Source organism: Morone saxatilis, unplaced genomic scaffold (genome assembly GCF_004916995.1).
Source record: "Morone saxatilis isolate NCDOM2014 unplaced genomic scaffold, NCSU_SB_2.0 Contig7, whole genome shotgun sequence".
In the NCBI taxonomy this organism is placed as follows: Eukaryota; Metazoa; Chordata; class Actinopteri; family Moronidae; genus Morone; species Morone saxatilis.
The window spans coordinates 14,072,650-14,093,293 of record NW_023340246.1 but is presented as its reverse complement, the minus strand read 5'-3'; the positions used below and the strand labels follow the sequence as shown (position 1 = coordinate 14,093,293).

Genomic DNA, 20,644 nt, shown 5'->3' with positions numbered 1-20,644 from the left:
ACCTGAGTAGGAAAAAGGTGAAATGGATATTGAATTTTTGTGGATTAGTGAAACTTTTAAGAAAACTGATAATCTAGAACCAGGGGACACCGCTGCACAAACCATGTTCTGTTCTCGGCTGGCGCTATCCCCATGACGCGTAGAACATCCGCCGCTCCTGTCCATGCCACGCCCGTCCCATGTTTCCAATGAAGTAGCAGTGGCTGTCCTTGTTCCACCCAGCTCCGCCGCATCACCTGGCCGTGCTATTCGGCAGCACACGCTTCTTTTACTTTCTTGCTGGTTCTTTCACTTCTGATACTATTCATTTCCCGCCCCTTGCTATGCATTTTTCAAATTCCCCTCATGTGGACGCCGGTACCTGTCTGCCATCGCGATTCGTGTGCGTGCAACTAATTTTCTGCACTGGTCTTTGCGGCCAGCCAGAACGCCGGCAAGCTGCTTTTCCCCTCCCTGTTACCCTCCCCCAGTTAGGCGGGTTGACACCCACTCCCTTTCTCTTTTTTCACGCACCCTCTGACACACCAAGCTGGTGCCTCCGTCTCATTCCCATTAGCCACCTGACTACTCATTCTTTCCCTTCTCCTTTTCCACCGGGGTGTTCAAGTGCGTGGGCCGTGGCCCTGCTGCCCCACAGCCGGTCCATTTGTTTTGGCTTCCACACAGGAGCGTTCCAGTTCGATAAACTGGTCCTCACTGCTTCAAGCCCCTTCCATTCTCGCCTCCACACCCCTTGGGACCCAACCGTTGACCGTACACTCTCCTCCAGACTTCCATGTGGTGGCCGACCCGGGTGCTCACACATTATTCGCCTCTTCTCCCTCCTTTCTCATTCACTTCCCATTTGTCCGCCCTCCCATCGAAGGAGCACCCATGTTCCTCGTTTTCACATTCCCAGTTTCTTCCTGCTGTCTCGTCCCTTCCACACCTGTCTGCCCTGCTGAACGAAGGGCCCTCCGGTCACCGACGGCTATTGGGTGTTCACAGGCCCGATTCCGCCCGGGGGGCAGCCTGGCCGCCCCCGAACACCGACTAGTGGGACCATCAGTGGCTGGCCCACGCCTTCCTCTCCCTCTCCACGTGTGGAACCCGGGGTACTCGGCCCTTCTGGTTTTGGCGCACCGTTCAAGTGGAACTGTGCACGAGGCACACCTACTCTGCTTGGGTCCAGTGCGTCCCACGGCACGCTCATTCGGGCAACCGCTCTGGCCCGACGGCTGCCTGTTTTCCCAGCGCTCACGGCTGGCCCTGTCCCCTGGGCCCACCTGCTTACACGCTGCCCCCACCCTGCCCGTGTTGTCCTTACCTCAACATGCTGATCCCTCTTGTCCTCGACGGTCATGTCGTTTGTGTCCCTTGCCATCCTGCCACCCCGTCTTCAGGAACCCCCACACTCATTGCGTTTGTGAGAGCCACACCCGACCATTCATCCTTCATTCTCCATCTCCTGTAACCACACTCAGGTGAAGATCACATGTACCGCAGTTCATTTCTACTGGACTCATAATCCTGCAGGGTACCATTGCCACACAGTTTTTCCACTGGATGCACTCTACCTTGATTTCCATCCCACCACTCCTCTCATTCACCCTCAACCCTGGTTTTCACGTCCATGCGCCCTTGGTTTTGTGTCCCTTTGCCAGCAGCCCCCGCCACCGTGTCCCGTCTTCAGCCCCCCTCCCTTCCTCCCTCTGGTTCTCCTGCTTGCTGTACTGTTCCGCCGCAAGTCCCTCTGTAACCCGTTCTTAGCCTCTCTACCCCTCACCACGACTCTTTTCTCCATGCCATCCTGGTTGTTGTTCCATCTGCATTCCTGTATGCATCGCTTTGTGTAGTTTCCTCAGACCTGCAGTGGTACTTGTTTTTAACAGGCACCACGTCCTGTGCCCACACCTACTCCTGCTGTGCCCTTAGGTTGTCAGTCCCACCGCTCATTTCACTGAGCTCCTGTGTTTTTTTTGTCTTGCAGTTCCTGCTTGCCTTCCTGCTCGTGTTTGCTGATTTACCCCAGTTACCCGCCTTCGGGGTCTGGATTGGCAGCTTTGGCTCGCGGCAACGCCTCCCGTCCCACCTGCTCCCTCCGGTGTAGGGACACCGTCTCTTCATCCTTTTTCTCACACCCCTCCTTTGGATTCTGCATGCTCTATACTTTTTGCCTTGCTGACACACTATGCGCTCTTCTCACCAGGTGTTTCTCTCCTTCCTTTCCCTGGTCTGATGATCCTGCAGTGTCCCGTAGTCTTTCATGCGCCTCTTCTACGACCTGTTCTGCTGACTCTTCCCCGTCCTTTCGTTCCTTTTTTCCCCTCCCCACCTACGTGACCTCTCTCACCTCCCTGCATGGCAGGATACACGCTTGCTAAACCTTATCCCGTCACATCTCGAGCTGATTGCAACCGTGCGCCCTGCTGCTTACTTGGTCCGACGTCCCCACCACTTGCTCTTCATTCTCTCTCTCCATCTTATTTCATACACTTCTACCCATCTTCACCTCCTGCACACCCGCGTCATCCTTTTCTCCGCCTGCACTGTCGTCTATGCCTTCCCTGCCCCTGTCCCCGTGCTGGGGTTCCTTTTGATGCCGCCCTCTCCTTTGCCCGTCTCCACCTTACACCCTGGGGGCCACCCTTCCCCGCCACCCATCCGCGCTAGCTGCTACACAGCGTCCTGGCTTTTCTACACCCAACACGTTAATCATCCCGTGTCTCTTTCTCTGTGTTACTTACCATAGTCCCCGTCACGATGACCCACATTCCCCTCCACCCGGTACCACTGGGCTGCTCACTTGTTATTCCGCCACCCCCTGATCGTCCAGCACATCCTAGCTGGGCCGCACGCGCCCCCTCCCTTACGCCTCTCCCCCACCCCTTCCCGGCCAGCGTCCACGGCTCTTCGCAAGTGGCTCACCACGTTTTTTTGTTTCTTCGCCGCCTAACCCACTGTTTGTTGCTGTTCGCCCGTGTCAACCCCCGGCTCTTCCGTGCCGCCCAGCAGGCTTTTCCACCGCGACAGCACCCTCCAACGGCTGCCCCCGGTGATTGACCAACCGGCACCATGCCGACGCTTTTCAACTGCACTTTTCCCTCCCTGACTCTGTTATACATGCACACCCGACTCATGCCCATTCTGCTATATACATAACTGCGGTCGATAGTCACCAGCAATACATTTTAATTTGAGCTCTTCCTACCCATGACTTCTTTTCAATGCATGGCATCATTTCTCATTTCAGCCTCGGCATCGATGCCTCATTCCTTTCCTATTTAGGCGCCATTCCTTACAGCCCCGTGTCCCGCGCTCGACTTCATCTCATTTTGGTTTCTTCCTCGTGGGCCCCCTGCTCTCCTTGGCCTGTTTACCTGGTCCGATCGTCTGTGCACTGTCAGCCCCCCCCACTCACCCCACATCGTTCCACATCAGGGCTGGCAGTCACGAGGCTGCCGCACGCCCAAACGGCCAACCTTTCTGGTCCGACTAGGGCACCACCCCATCCCTTTTATCTCCTACACGCTTGGCCATCCCCCGTTTCTTGGACCCCCGCCCCCCGCCCCTTTTCCATCGACCAGGTGGTTGCTTCTTTCCCGCCGTCCAGTGTTGCTAGTTGCCACAGTTGCCAGCCGTCTCACCGCAGGTGCCCCCACACCTCCCCTTTTGTGACAGCGGCAGCTGGCTCACCTGCTGCCACACCTACTCCCCTTTTGCCACACGGACGCCAACTGCCTGCGTAATTTGCTCACAGGCTGGCCCGCCGTACCACAGGAGCCCGGGCACGGCCGGACACATAAGCTCCTTTGCTGACTGTCGGACTACCGTCCATTCATTAAACGCAGTTCGGTTAACATTCCGCAGTCATCAGCTCCACACAGGCTGTCACTTCTTTTCCATATCTGGCCTATCCTTGCCTTAGGTTACACACATATTTGCTATCTTCATCCGGCTCTGCTGGCAGGGGCCACCCGCTGAGCTGAGCTCATGCTGCATCAGTTACTGTCTTGTCCGTCGACACGGATGGTCATCCCTTCTCGACGGTATTCTCCACACCTCCGTACTGTGGCTATAGCCGTGAGTATCTGGCCGCTTTTGTCGCACTGTACGTCGTTTGCAGCTGCTTTTGGTCACAGCCGCTGTTACTGGCTACAGTTGTTCCCTTGTTTAGTCACATTCACCCAGACATACTCTACACACTCCTGTGCATTCATTTCATTCAACACATACCTGATGAGTGTAATGTGTTCAACTGTACCTAGTTCTCCAACTGGCCGCTCCCACACCGGCACACCCAGCGCTCCAAGTCGGCTGGGCAGGGATTCAGCACTATCACACACCCTCATCTTTTTTTTTTTCCCCCTGAGGGGGTTTTCGTTTTTTTTTATTATTTACACAGACATTGAAGTTGAACGATCAACTTGAAAATGAGCCACATCCAAAGTGTTTCAAAGATTAAGCAAGTATCTGGTTGCTTCAAAAGTATATCATTTTGTGTTTGAAATCGGGTATTGAGTTTCAGGAAGGCGCTGGGCGCTTCGTTTATTTGGTGCCGTGTCCGGTCTGAATAACAGGTGATTTCCATACTGGAACTATCCTGATGACAAATATCACGTACACTTGCATTTTTGTATATTTGTTTTTCGGCCCAAATCAGGGGTCCACGGTTATGTAAGCGCAACCGCATGCTACTTTATGCAGCCCCGCCCCCCGCATATAGCTTCTGCTAGCTTCCTGGAGGCTTGCATGTGATTTCATCCCATTGAAGAAGAATGGAACGAGGAAACAATGATTGCAGACAGCAGCTAAAATCGTGGCTTGTTCACAGGCGCAAAATATCTATGGCAGTACTTTAGCCGAAGACGCCGGATCTTACTGTATAATTCCGCTGACGCTGATTTACTTCTGGTTCTGATTGAGTGCAATGACCGACTGAATAGGCGACTCGTAATTACAACTGGAGAACATCCCTAAAAAATTCTACAGCTGACCTCAGCGAAAGAATTGAAGACGAGTAATGTAATCTCTCGGCATACGCACCAGAGGACTGGAGCGTAAGATATCAGACGCTATATCTGGCGGTAACATGTGAGAGGATAAGACAGCGAGTTGGCCAGGGGGATTAGGGCTTATCTTAACGAGATGCAAATGAGCCACCAATTGTGTTGACTGGGTAAGAATTTCCTGAGGTGAGAATCTGGGCAATGTTCTAGGGCTGTTTTCTCGCCTAAACGGGGTTTTGAGATGTGCATACATTCAAATGGAGACACCAACTTTCAAAATGTGTAATCAGATTTCGCATGTGTTAGGACCATCAATTGGCACGAACGGAAAGCAGCACCCGCGGCCCGGGCTCATTTGGAAAGCTTAGAAACTACACTTTCAGAATCTGTAAATAACTCAAAATGCCTCTCGGGAGACTTGTTGCTGGTTTTCTCGTGGCTGGTCACTAAAAGCTGAGACTTCTGTCTGTGAAACTAATACTACTGTGAATAAACACACTGTAGGTTTAATTACTGCTTTACAAAAAATGGCTTTATAGACACCTTTTTACATTTTCAGTTACATACATATTTGTATAATATTTGCTTTATATTGGATTCTTGTATTGCAACATATACTGTAATTAATACATTATGTGATTAAAAGAAAAAACCTAGTAAAGATAATATAAAGATACATGGTTGGCAAAGAATAGACAGACAACCTTAAATGGAAGCCAGAGGAAGCCAGCATAGAGCCAAATACACAACTCAAACTAGAAAATGACCCCAAAGCACAAGATCAGTATAGTAAAAAGTGTTTAGGCCACACAGTTTAAAAATGCTTCACTTTTCATGTTAAACCTGTTATTACATCAACCATGAATTTTGAAGCTGTGCAACACAAGCTTTCTTTTTATACACGATTGATGTGGTTCCAATTTCTTTTTTAAATTGCTTTTATTTGTGAAAACATCATCACAGTAAATAACACACACAGTAATGTCTCTATTGGCCTATCTTACCTGGTACTTTGTGTAGTGCTAACACTGTAACCATTCAGCTAGAGTTTATCCAACTGCTTATCCAATACAATTTTCACACTTATCTAGCCAACAATCAATGAGAAAAAGATTACATTTCCTCAAGAAAATAGATGTTTCCTGCATGATAAGCACCCTATTGATGTACTGACACTGACAGGCTTCAACATGTGCAACTGTGACAGGAAGAAAATACATGTACGTGCTTTGGATTTTTTTTAGGTTCTGAAAAACTGCACAAATTTTACGCATTCAGAATTTGTACAGTGACTTCAGACACAGCATAAAGAGAGACCACAGCTGAATGTTTCAGCACCATGGAGAGAAACAGAGAATGTTTTTGAATTTTTCAGAACTTTGGACAGAGCACAATGAAGCAGCTTCTTTGTGGCCCTCCAGGGGTCCGATGCAGTAATGACAAGAATAATGACAGGCAAAAGAACTCAGAATTATTCCCAAGTCTGCGGGTTTCATTATTCCTGCCAAATACAAGGAAAATTTGTCCATTTCAAGTAATAACGCTAAAATTAAACTGTAGTGTGTTTCACTACTGCATTACTAGTAAAAGCAATATGAATATATGCTTTGCTCACAACACTTGAAGTGCACTCACAAGTTGTGGCTCTAGAGGACATCAGCTACTTCTTTTGTTGTCAAGTCACTTTTGGGGCACCCTGATAGCTCATGTGTACCAACCAAGGCAGAGTCCTTGATGCAGTGGCAATGGGTTCAACTCCAACCTGTGGCCCTTTGCTGCGTGTTGTCCGCCCACCCCTTTCCTGTTAGTCTCTAGCCATCACTATCAATTAAAGGCAATAAAAGCTGTTCTGTTTAGTGAAAAAACTGCCAGAGCTTATCCGACCATTTGTCTGATATATTATCACACTCGTTTGGGTTAGGCCTCATTGTGTATTTACAGTATCAGAAACTGCGTATCTGTGGCAAAATTCCTGCTAATGCAAACAAGCTTCACAATAAAAGCATATAACTGGCAAAACACACACTGACTTTTATTATGAAGTAGTAATCACAAGAAATGCCATGTGTTTGTCAGTGGACTTGCCACTCGCTGACCACATTGTTCATCTAAAATGTATCTACAAAACAAGACAATGGACAATTTCTGACAGCAGATCAGTGTGAAATATTGCAGGGAGTAATGGAACAAGAACGAGCAGCCACGGCGAGCTGTTAGATCAAAAGCTGCAGGCAAAAGCTGCAGGCAAAAGGCTGCCCACCTCAACTTCTCAGCAAGGTAACCAACTACTTTCACTTTCGCTGTTCACAGAATCATGCCGTGTGCAGCATCAAATCAGATAATGATTGCGCACAGAACAATGGAGAAAGACCAATTATTGCCCGACGTCTTTGTCAAAAAAACTGCTGTCCCCAGAATTCTGTGACCTGTCGTATTAAACCGCATTTACCACCAGAAACTACAGGTGTGACATGGAAAATAACGGTGCAACTGTACGATAAAACCGGTTAAAGTTGACCAACATTTCCTGTCAATCAGGACTACATTCTGCAATTAAGTTTCCGGAATTACAGACTTTAAACATCACTTCTCAGTGAGCTGCCTCCTTGGTGGATGTCTGAGAGCATTTTCCAGTCAAAATCTATTTATCATTATGGATTTTAGTGTTTTGAGTCATGAGTCCGTTCACACTGATATAGGTTAATAAAAATTACATTCATTTTGTAAGAAAATAAAAATACTAAATAATAATAGGTTAATAAGGTATATGTTTTGAATTTCCAGCCCCCAGAGTGTCTGCATAGAAAGATTCTGGCCTTATGAATGTGTATATAGTTTTTAATACAGGTGTGTTCTACCCCACAGGTGCCCCAAGATGAGTGGAGTGGATATCCAGGAGAGAAGGATGAAGAGATTCCATGTCGCCGGATGCGCAGCAGTAGCTACGTCAAGGCTATGGGAGAAGTGGATGATGAAAGTGGTGACTCTGACACCAGCCCTAAAACCTCCCCACAGAAGGCCATTCGGCCTGATGCTCTCGTCCTTAAATCAGCCATGCAGAGACCCCATTTAGACTCCCAAAGGTAGGCCTGGCTGCCTCGCTCTATATGTCGATGCCAAAGCTATGTGTTGATTTAAATTTATTCCAACTCTTTTCATGAAACCATTCAAGAATTAATGGTTGCTCAGAGGGTATGCAGAAAGTAAGTCAAAAGAATGCACTGTATTTCACCCTCAACAGTTTAGAACTTTACCTCATGAAACTGACATTCTTTGAAATATTTTATCAATGAATTGGTGGTTGCTTTAGGGTCAACAAAATTAACAGCTTTTTTCTTGACTTATTAATTATTACATGGAAGCGCTTAGACTGTGTTGCACTGTGTGCCTTCTCGACATTGAAGAGAAAGTAATTGGACTGCTGGACAGAGACAGTGGTAAATGGTACACTGACTGACTTTACTATGAGATCAGTACAAATGGTTATTAACCATGGACACACAATTATGGCGGCAAAGCCGTCATGCAGGACGTTGGCGCAGGTGCTGGCTTCCTCAAGCTTCTATATAGTCGGAAACTTGTGATCACCAATACTACATCAATATTATCCGAGCCTTTGATCAGCACCAGTAATTATAGTGAGCAATGATAGTGCATGTTAGTAGTACTGCAACAAGACCTCTATTTCAGTATTGTATGCAAACTACTCCACACATGTCTATACCTAGTATTCATATAAAAACTAGTATTTTAGTAAAAGGAATGAGTTCTATCTTTTGGGGAATGACTGGAATGCGAATCTGAGAGCTGATGTGCACTTCTACTGCTAACTGTGTGCTGTTATAATTCTCTGAAACAAACACTCTGATAAAAATATATTCAGTATTTTAAAGTTCCAAGAGAAAACATTCACACTGGTTTGTATGAGTTCTAAACCTTGCCTTCAATAAATAATTTAATTTATAGCCTTAGCCCTTTTGTTTCTATAAATCTGAACCATCTAACACTGACTCACCGCTTTATCTACATGCTGTCCAAGTAAAACTGTTGTTTGCTGATGCTGCTTTTCTGCTCAGTTGTCTCTGAGAGATTTGAAGAGGTTTTACATTATTTGCTGATTCCAAGTGCGGTTGCATGGCAAAATGATGGGAGAAGATCTTGTTATTGTTTTACATCATTTAATGCATGCCTGGACAATTGTATTAAGCTGCTATGTAGAGCTGGCCTGTACTTACTTGTTGACTTGTTTTATAACCACATTATTAACTTGCCCTTGAGCATTGTTGGCTAAGTATTCAATTCACGACTGTTTCATGACATCAGGTAAAGTAATGCTCTGCTGAATGTTGCAGTACCAAATGTGCTTTTTGTTTATGACCTTTTCCGTCTGCTTGTTCCAATATTTGCCCAACATCTTACACAGGCAATGTGCCCTATCTTATCACAGTGTTGTTGACAAGTCTGTAGCAAAACTGTCACATTTATACAATGTCAGACTCAAGAGAGCAAGCTTAAATGTATCTGGGCTTAATGGCTGGGTGAATTGTTGACACATGGAAGGGCATAAGTTAAAGTTACTGACTATTGTGCTGAAGTACACTGTATGATGAAAACCGAAGATAGGACAGATGTGTTTGATGAGTAATAGAGAAAAGCATATTGCTTTTTCCCAGAAATATTTTTTGTTTTGTTTTGCATTAAAAAAAGGGAATCATGGAAATAAGTGGACAGTTTATTACGTACATCTAACCAAAAATAATCTAATTTAACAAAACATTCTTGTAAAAAATCCTACTTTCATTAATGCTACAATGCTCAGTTTTTGTTGAAACTGTAACACAGGTGTTGATGTAACTTTATGGAGGATATAGTTTTTGGCGCTAATACTTATTCACACTCATTGATATAAATGAAGTGGACAGTATTTATCAATAATAATAACCAGTGTAAATATACAAAAAATGTGTTCATGCACTGGCATCCATAATAGGGATTACTTATTAAAAAGCCTTAAATACAGTGTCACAATACAAAGATTTGGTGGCCACCACATTATTTTTTCCAAAAACAAAACTAGACTTCTTGAGGTGCACTACCTTCACTTAAAGAATAACTTTTCTAACAGTTTCGAGTCTGTTTGATCTGTAACCATTCCCAACAGTAATGTGTTGGGTTGTGAAGTCCACCTCTACTTCACTGCAGCGAGGTGAAAAGTTAAACCTCTGGAGATTTTCAGGGGGTGTTGAGTTACTCTTTAATCATTTCTTACTCATCTCTCTGTGCTGACGTGTATTTGTTGCCTAGTAAACCAGCACAAACTAATATTCCATTAAGTGCATTTGTGACCCAGAGGATGCCATTGCTTCACCATCACATTCCTACGTATTGTTGCTCAGCTTGTTTTTACTCAGCTTATTGTTCTCTGTGTGTTTTAAGCCAGTGTGGCTTTCAGATACAGCCCAATTCTGTGAACCTAGGGAGGCGTCATGCATCCGTCATCCCTACTGCCATTCAGTGCTCTGTGCTATTTTTGTTACCATCATCTCAGCGGGGTTCTGATCACTTCGGCTTTTGTCCACAAACAAATCAGCCCTCTTGTTTTTTAGCCTCTGGTGGAGAATGTAATAATCTCTTATTATTGCAGCTCCTAGCTCTCATTGTTTATCTAATAAGAACCAGAGACAAGGCATACACAGGCTGTCTAAAGTTTTGGGGATGGAAGGCTGTTTTCTCATAGGACACTTGGAGCTAGACTAGAAGCTAACAACTCAAGTCATTAAAATAGCTCAATGTTGATCCCAGCCATTCAGATACTGTTGTGAGGAGATGAGTCATTCAAGTGGCTGATATTCATTTTGGATAGAAATACATCATCATTAAACCAAACAGAAGACACACCATGCCCATAGCCCTAGCCATTACATTTCTTAATTCCATTGTTATCCATTGATTTTCCATGTATGGCTTTTGAACTATGCAATCGTATCTATCCCTACCCCCCCTGTCCTTGTTCAGCCAGGGCTACCACTTGCAAACCACAAGAGATATGCGGCCCCACCCTAGTGTCACGCTGGACCCTGCCGCCTTTCATCCCCCGCCCTTCCGCTCTCGCAACCAGAGCTACATGCGCGCTGTCAGCACCCTCAGTCAGGCTAGCTGCGTCAGCCAGGTGAGTCTAACACATGCATGCCACAGAGGCAACAACTGAAGACATGAATGAGAGCTTATGTTATATTGTTAGGTATGTAGTAGCTTTGTGTAGAGGGGACTACAGAGACATAAAATATCCACAGGTGTCCATATTGGAGGTCCACAGCTGATTAGTATAAATAACCTTGCCTGTCTCAAATAAAGTCAATAGGCATATTTATATTTGTACGGTTTCGGACAAGAAATTGATTCTTTAACCAATAGCGTACCTCAGGTCCAGACACAGTCTAATGTTGATGTTGTTTGAAGTGTTTTGTGCTATAAAGAAACATAAAATTGCGCATAACTGAAAAACCAAGATATTAGTTTCATATTAATGTATCATGATTTGGCCAAAGGTTGTCTGGAACTGGCCACAATTCAATGCTCTCCTGTTAATGTGGCGTGCCAGCTAATCAGCCAAAGAAAAACAGCTTGTTTGTAGCAGTTTGTTTTGGTTAATTGAGCTTATTTTTCTAAAACTACAACTAACGTTAAGAAGTAGAGACTAGGGCTATAGAGATGCAGCAACTTAATGTATAACCTAACATTACACACCAACCGTTTCTTATTTTTCCCTTTTTCATACCCTGCTATGAGTCTATACAGTTGGATCAATTGTGCAAGTCTGTTTTGGACCTCCATGGTGGCACAAGACATGGTTACAGAAGATTTGTGACACAGCCAGAAAGCCTCCATATGGAGAAGGGGTAACAAGAGGAAGAGAGATTTTGTCCAGAAGAAGGGTTGTACAATCAGCTTACCCCCGTGGGTGCTAACACAATGTTTAACAATAACAATAATAATGATAGTTATTAATGTGTTAAAATATTGAAACCCAGCTCTCTTTTGAAATTATAATTTAGTCTGTTCAACACTGAAAAGGAGATTATGTGGACAGAGGACAGGAGAGGACATGACAGGACAGATCAGAATTGGATATATATAGGTCCTTTTTATAGTAACATCTTGCATGATCTTAATATGAACAAATTAATTAATCTCGTGTCAGCTAGAACAATTAAGGGTATTCTTTAAGATAAAGACTTGAGACTGCAGTTTGTTTTTCCCATTTTCCATGTAGTTACATACAGTCCAGTACATATTTTGTGGGTATTGGGGGATGTGGTGAATGGAATGATTTATAACACAATTTTTTCTGATTGTTTTTTGTTGTCATCTGCCTTTTTTTCCATTTGATCTTGACATTTATTCAGTTCAAGGTCGGAATTGACAGTGGCATTTCCTTATGCTAACACTCCTTCATATTTGCTGTGCAAAGGGGAAGAATCAAAGTGAGAAAGAGAAAGGAAGAGGAAAAATTAAGGACTGCTATTCCTGTTTTTGTCTCTCAGGTGAGTGAGACTGAGATCAATGGCCAGTTTGAGTCAGTTTGCGAGTCCGTTTTTAGTGAAGTAGAATCCCAGGCCATGGAGGCCTTGGACCTGCCTGGTTCGTTCCGCACTCGAAGCCACAGTTACCTCCGTGCTATTCAGGCTGGTTATTCCCAAGATGACGACTGCTTGCCTTCAATGACATCCTCCACTGTCACTTCAACTCTCAGATCCACAACAGGTAAAACAATCCCCCCCCTAAATGAGAGAGGGCTTAGACCACATATCCTCATACATCCTATACATGCGCACAAACTTGACATACCTACATATGTACAGTGGGGAACCCTTGAGCTTCAGAGATGCCGGGCTGAATGATTCCAGTTATTTTTTTTGGAAGCTATGGTGTGCGTGTGTTTGTTTTTGCCTCTGCATACTCCCGATTGTTTAGATGGACTTGCTTGTGTGTTACTTTGCACGATTCATGCATCATTAGCCAAGCTTCTGGTTGGTCACTTGTGGTGTTGCCAAGCTGTAGACTTGGATATAGGTGGGAGGGTCACATTAACACGCAGATGGCAACACACGCTCACAGTACACAATATCACAACACAGCACAGCCACATTACATGGCATGCCTTAGAGGAACAGGCCCTACCCTAAGCATGTTAAACTGTGGTGTTATATATGTGTTGTACAAAGCGTGTGAGTTACTTAGGGAGGGGTGAAGACTAAAACGGGCCAGGGGTAGGGGAGCGGTAGGTTGCTGACATATTTGTATTAAGAGGATACACTGGAAAAGCCTTCCGCCTGTCCTCCCCCTGCTCTGTTGCACCACACATTAGCATATGCTTTGTAACTGACCTTGTAATTGACCTCATAAAATAAAAAAATCTTGTAACCAATTTAAGGTAAGTCAACAACCTCTAGAGACTACAACACGTGCATACACACACGTGCTGGTTGCACAAAGGAACTGTCCACTGATTCTCATTCAGTTTGAGAAGTACAACCTTTGATTACTTGCAGTATTGTTGTATTGTGTTGCATGAAACTCAATCTTTTGAGCAGCGGCCTTAGTCAAAATAGCTAATGAATGATATGTTAAGTTTATTACAGGACTTCTTTAAGTTTCTTAATCACTTCCAACTGAGCAAACTTAATTGTATTGGTCATATTACATTGTTAGCTTGTTAGCTACAATTACTATATGACAGTGGACCAAACTTAACATGTTTTGAAACGGATTCTCTGAGAACAGCACATTTAGTTTATGGACTCTCGCATATCTATTTGTACTACATGCTGCTTTTTAAAAGAGCGTTCAAGGACTTCAAGGTTTTGTGCGACACAGTGCGAGCAATATATTTCTAAAATTAGCATTTCAGGTTCTTTGTGCAAGCAGAGTCTTTGCAGTAACTCCCTCACTAAGTGCATTTGGTGTTTACCTGCAAGAGTAAAGCTATGAACCCTATTGAAACATTTTTCTTTAATTACGTGCATTTTTAAATATTATGACCTGGATTTTTATTGTTTTTGTACACTTTTCTGTCAATTTAATATTGGAGACATTTGCACTTTTACTCATTTTGTGGGCTTTGTTTTCTTGTGCAATCTGGACTTTGGTTTTTGGAATCCTCTCATCTTCAATTGGATTTCCATCTACGATTTCTTCGATGTGACAGAAGTACTGAGGATAAAAGAGTGTTCTCCAATCCCACTGTCTTATTTGCTGAACTCTATTGATTTAGCTTTCTGCTCAAAATCTGTCAGCTCTATATGGACTAAAACAAGCAGTTGACTGTACAATATGTTGTGAAGTTGTTTTTTGAAGATTGGCATGATGCATCAATTATAATATGTCAGATAAGGTTATAGCAACCCAGAGGAAAGGTTCCCTGGATGGTGATTAGTTATATACTACTGTCACCTCCCTGTCAATCCATACTGTAAATAATATATCTCCTTTGGTGTACTCTTTGCACTGTTTTGAGGGAATAGTGGCCTAAAAATTAAATAAAGTAACTTATCCAGGCTATCTTGGCTAAGAAAAACATTGATTCCTGGAATCATGTTTTTATGGTAATATTCAGTACTAGTTTATAACTGAATTGTAAGCGGCTTATGAACCAATACCCGTGTGAGGCTAGTGGGCCCTTGAGATGGGGAAGGGATCCCATGATGCTCCGTAGGGCAGACGAGCAGCAAACCCCTCTCCATTTGACCATCCATCTCTTGAAGGATAACCAGGGGGAAAGAACAACTGGAGGCATCAGTGATGATTGTTGCAGGTATTTTAATGTCGACACGCATACATATATCTATGTATATGTGTGTTTTTGCACTGCCTTCTCAGTAAAAATAATAGATACATAGAGTTTATATTTATATATAGTTGGTAGAAATATCTCATTATGTTATCCTAAGTAGCAAACACGGTTCCAAACAACTCATAAAACCTCAGGCACTTTCTTAAAAACCTTGACACCTCTGAATATTGATTACAGTGATAAATGTGATGCTGGCTTTTGTGAGTTGTTTACCATGTCTCTATTTTAAGTGTGCTTAGACCACATTGTAAGTGTAAATGTATGAGAGGTGTACTTCCCAAACCTTTCGGAATGTTTTCATATCGTAACCATAAAATAGCACTGAATGTTATCGCATTGCCACTGTCTCCAATCATTTGTGAGAGCAGCATCTGTCTGCTGTACATGTGTAAACTTATTTTTTTCTTTCCATGAAGATCTGACTTCTTTTAAAAGGCCACGTGTGGCATAGTCTAACCCTTGGCATTGAGTCTGTCAGCTGTCTTTGACTGTGGGATTGCAGTCTCTCCCTGGTGCAGCCCTGAAGGGGGGAGTGACCCCTCCCCTCACCGGGTTACTTACTCCACATGGTCTAATCAGCCACCTTGGACCTGATATGTTCAATAGGGTTCATATCTGCTTCTCGGCCCAGTGGGTTGTGATTCTTCTACTCCCTTTACATCTTTTCTTTTGCACAAAATGGCACAAATTTGAAGTCACTGAGAAACATTTTGATATGTATTGAGAAGAGGGTTCTCAGAAAATGGATTTATGATTTGATAATGATTGATGTATTTCATGTTTAATTCCACTCTTTGCTGTGCTGTGCAGTGAAAAGATGGAAAGAAGCCTTGAGATGACTGAGAAGGCAGTGTAAAAACATTGTGAAAAGCCTACAGTATGTGAGTTAAATGACAATCGTTACTGTCTTAGCTAAGTTAAGGCACTCAAGAGCATATTTCAAAAAAGGTGCTGTATATTCTGTACTGACCCTCTATAACACTTTTTCCTAAAAAGCCATACCTGAACATGACGGAAAGTGAAAGATATAAAAAGGTATTGATCCAAAAACTTTTACTAATGATAAGCAACTTCCAAAAACATATCATTATGAATTCTACTAACAAAATACTGATACTGATCTTGATCAAAAATGGACAGATGGTTTCTTCACATTTGTAATTTTGTGATTTTATGACACTACTCAGTTACCTCTTGGTTTTGTACAACTCTGGTGCCGTAGTGGGCGTAGTCACATTTGAACAGCACACCAGTCCTTGATGGGTGTTCACACTTGATTTAAATCTTTAGATCCAAATGGCAAATCACTGGGTCTAATGGACTGATTGAATTACTTGCCACTCACATACTGTATGTTTTCCATAGATATGTGTTTATTTTTCTAGTTCAGAATCCAAATCAAATCACACTCCAGCTGTTCCTTTCACTTTGAATGTCCTTCTGTTTGCATATTCAAATTTTTCTTCCAGAGGGATATGATGTTGTGGATGGGACCTCTTTACTAAATGACGACATGATAGAGGATGATGACGGTGCTAGCTCCTCTGCCTATGCGGAGCTGGAGAGGCTGGAGAGAGAGACTGCTGCGGCTCGCAGCCAGCACAGTACTAGCTCCACCGTAACAGCCATCTCTGTCCCACCGGCATCCCCGCCTTCATACAGGGTCCCTTCTGCCTCACCCATATCCACTTCTGAGCCACCAGTCCCTCAGGCCATTCAGGCCTTTAAAGAGTCTGCTAACATGGTTGCTGCTTTCAACATGCAGTGGAAGGATGAAATCTCAGCAATGCGGTATGAGCTGGCAGAACTGCGTAGAGATGTCTGTGGGGAACTGAAGACATTCAACAGCAACTTCTTCAACTTTACTCAGTGCTACAACATGTGGACATTGTGCCGGGAGCCTTGCAGCGACAGCACCACACAAACAGACGACAGAGTGTCTATAGGAATTCAAGCAGGTTCAAGTTGGTCCGTTCGACAGAATACAGAGGACAAGTCAGTGATGTGCCAACCAGAGCCAGCACCCTTCAGCATTATAGATCTGATGGACCCACCCCGAATTGAGATTATAGAGGGAACCCCTGAGAGCACGCCAGAGGGGTCAGGCAGCCCTGCCAGCCCACTTCCAATAGAGGACTTCCCATGGGAGATCAACAAAAAGCAAAAGACCTATAAGCAGCCAGACACAGGTGGCCACACAGGTGGCCACAGAAGCGCCAGTCTAGAACTGTGGAGCAGGAAGTACACCAGTGGGCCCATGTCATATCTGTCTATGTCATTCTAATCATTCCCATTCTACGCATTATGTAAAATGAAATGAGGAAGCTAGGGTAAAAACTTGACCTTTACCAAGAAAGGTAGGGCAGTGCTGTTGTTAGATGTCCCTTTACTCTATGCAGACACAGAGTCTGTCATCTCTTGAACAGGTTACAATGTTGTTCAAGCAATCTTTTAACAAGTGTCTTTGCTTAGCCATGGAATAAAAGACAATGATGTTGTTTTACACCTGAATGAGGTGACAAGAATGTGAGAGAGAATGTGGCTGGTGTTCAGATCCTCAAGTGCCAACAAGTGCAGCATCATGTTCCCTCCGCTGTCTTAAACACCCAACTTCAGAGAAAAACTTAATTCAAGTAAACATGATCAGAAACCTGCGGGTCATTTAATGATAAAACTAAATAATCTGCCATTGTGAAGTGAGGCATAAATTGGTCTGTTTCTGCAAATGAAATTGAATAGCTCATGTTCATTCCAGTTTCTCTTCATGTAGAAACATTATCTTAAGCACCTGAATACACTGAAAAAATACTGTGAATAACTTTATAAACCCTAGTTTTTTAATGAATGCATAAAAGATGAGTACATTATTTATGAATATATTGATATATAATTTACTTTTTAGTTATTCTAATGAAAGCATTCCTTTACCATGGCCTTCGTCCACTTTGTAGCCAGTTCCAGTTGAAATGGGCATTTAAAAATTCCCAACTTTGAAGTTCAAGTTTTCTCATTAGTGAACTGGTGAACCACACAGCAGAAAGAAATTACTGTAATAATTTAAATATAACAGTAGATAGTGCTGACAACGACTTCTAATAATGCCCATCAAATTTGTAAAAGCCTAATCCTCTGGAATACTGTATGGATGACACTGTCTCGAGGCTTTGTGGACTTGGTCCCTGGCTAAAATTGTTTACGTTGAATCATTTGTGACTGACTTCTAAGTCCAACAGCATGTGGAGAGGGAAACAGTAAGGGGGATTCACAGTGATCATGAAGTATGAATGTATCAGCTTCAGTTCATTCCTGCACAAACTGCATTCATTTTCAAACTGTATATGTATATAAATGTACCATTTTGTATATAGAGAAACTTATATTCAATACTTGTACTGTTTGCAGTTATAGACATACTGATTTCTGACCGCGCTGAGAGGGGTTATTGTAGTAATTGTGGTTATAAACCAAACACAGCACTTTTTCCAGTCTTCAAGGTCTGTCTCCATTTATTTCATCCTGTTCATCACCCAGCTGTTTGTGCACCTCATAAGGAAGTTGGTAGTTCATACCAGTGTTTCGCCTATTGTTTTTTATGCAGTGGTGACTGGAAGTCATTAAATGTTTGGTTAACCATCTTACCTATCCATTCATGTTTTATTTAGAGGAAAAGGTTTATCAAATGGATTTACGGTTTTGGTCAATTAGATTTTATCAAAATTCTACCATATTCACCTTTTTTAAATGCCACATTTCTCTAGTAATGGTGGATTTTTTCAAACTGGGGTGGTTCATCACTGCTGAAAGATAACAGAGAAACATTGGTCCCTATAAGTAGACAATCAGAGCCGCTGAGGGCCTCTACCTCTCCGACATGTCCCCAGAGGTGCAGTATAGTACCACTGAATGTACTAACACCGCCTCACTAGTGATGGCTTAGCTGGGCTCCTGTCAAACCTTAATGGGTGGGAGCCCTCAATCATTTGCTATATTTGGCTAATTGCTCATTTTGTCATTTGTTATTCACAAAATAATAGTTGGTCATTTGCCACTGGCATTCCCCTCAACCACTCATCTGCTCCATTGTCCCCTTGTCCCAACACGGCGTACCAAAGTTAATACTGAGGCCCATGGAACTGAGGCCAACAACAAACATCTCCAAGCTTGAAAGCACTTATCTTTGGACGATCACTGCAGCACAGGACCATGGGAAGCCTGTATGTATCAGACCCCTGACTGAAATGTGAACCTTTCAAAAGGACTTTTAATAAAGGAGAGGCATCATCTCTCACTTTATAAAGAGAGTGGATCTTCTTCCCCCTTTGCACGACCAAAAGACAATACTTGCAGAAAAAGTGGCATTTTGAAAAGATGATATTTATATTAAGGTTGTACTAGAGGTAAGATCAAAATTAAAGTTGAAGCCACAAAAGAAAAAAAAGCAGACATTTCCTTTTGAGTTATTGCAGTAGCTCCACCCACACACCTGTTACAGTAACTCATTCAACCATGAGCTTAAATGACTAGCTAAATTATTCTTTTGCCTTGGAAAATCACTGTATTAAGGCATGTTTTGCTGGTCATTTTTGGCAGCAACCCGGAAGTTGAGGTTTTGGTACAAAGAATAATAGGTAAGGCATAAGCTCATATGTATTTTGCCATTCTCTACTATTTGCAATACGGAATACAGTTTCTTTAAAGCTTATAACCTACTTATTGTTGTTATGAACCCAAACAAAAGAATTTTGAGTTTTTCCATTACAGAAGGCATATGACTGTGACAACATTTAGCCTATAACCATTTTAATATACAGATAGTATATGTTAAAAAAAAAAGCTTTGGAAAAGCTTGTATTCATGTTTTTGATTTTGAATGATTAAGAGGGGATTGCAGTGGCATTCCTTACTTACATTCTTTCCCATTGTTTGGGAATGCAAACTAATTTAAAGGTGCTGAAGACTGGCCAATCATGATGTCTCCAATCTACATTCATTCATTCTATGCAAGTCCTTTGTTGTTGTATTTATATGTCATCTAAATATTTGCAATTATAGATATTAGGTGTTTATGTTAAGCCTTCATGCAAGTCATCAATGTCGGGAATGGAATGATGTTTTCAGAAAATAATGGTGGCTCTTTTAAAAAATATAGATTTTATTTAGTTATCTTTGCATGAGCCACAGGCCATACTAAAGTTTGTTTTAATGTTTCCTGTAAAACAGTTGTTTCATTCACATTTCGCCCATTTTAGCGTTTATATAGTACTAGAATCAAACAGTTTGTTGGTGAGACTCTTTTGATTCCTGCTTAGTAGTAGCATCCGTGTGCTTTGTGACGTCGTATACAAAAAAAATGAACAATCATAAGCGCATCACATATTGACAGTTAATTTACTGACTACAGCAAAAACTATCAAACAAAGCCTTTGATAATATAATTGGAAATGCTGTATAAATGCTTAACATTTTCCAAATTTATATCCAATTGAACTGCAAATTGGTGATTAGATTGATGCCAGGGAACTCACCCAAGCTACAGTATAAATAGGTTTAATTCAGTGCATCATTATCATTTCATCATTTAGCCCAAAGAAATTACCCTTCCCTTAAAACAAGTTGAAATGTAGCAAAAATACAGATATTGATCTAAATATTATTTTAAAAATATATACATGAAAGATGTACATTTAAAAGACTGTAGAAGAAATAGACAGAGGGTATTTACAATTATTTTTAAACCATGCAACCATATTTTGTGTAATGAAATATATAATTACTTGTAAAAGAAAAAAACTGAATTGTCTAA

At 42.7% G+C, this 20,644-nt stretch overlaps 1 protein-coding gene across 1 annotated transcript in view; it reads left to right on the top strand.

Annotated features, from left to right (window-relative positions):
• Positions 1-20,644, top strand: part of LOC118340261 (disks large-associated protein 2-like) — a 107,646-nt gene that overhangs the window by 66,029 nt on the left and 20,973 nt on the right. Inside the window, exons 3-5 of the mRNA XM_035678133.1 lie at positions 7,854-8,071; positions 11,004-11,157; positions 12,533-12,752. Of these exons, the coding sequence (XP_035534026.1) occupies positions 7,854-8,071; positions 11,004-11,157; positions 12,533-12,752 (592 nt within the window). The remainder of the gene's footprint in view (positions 1-7,853; positions 8,072-11,003; positions 11,158-12,532; positions 12,753-20,644) is intronic.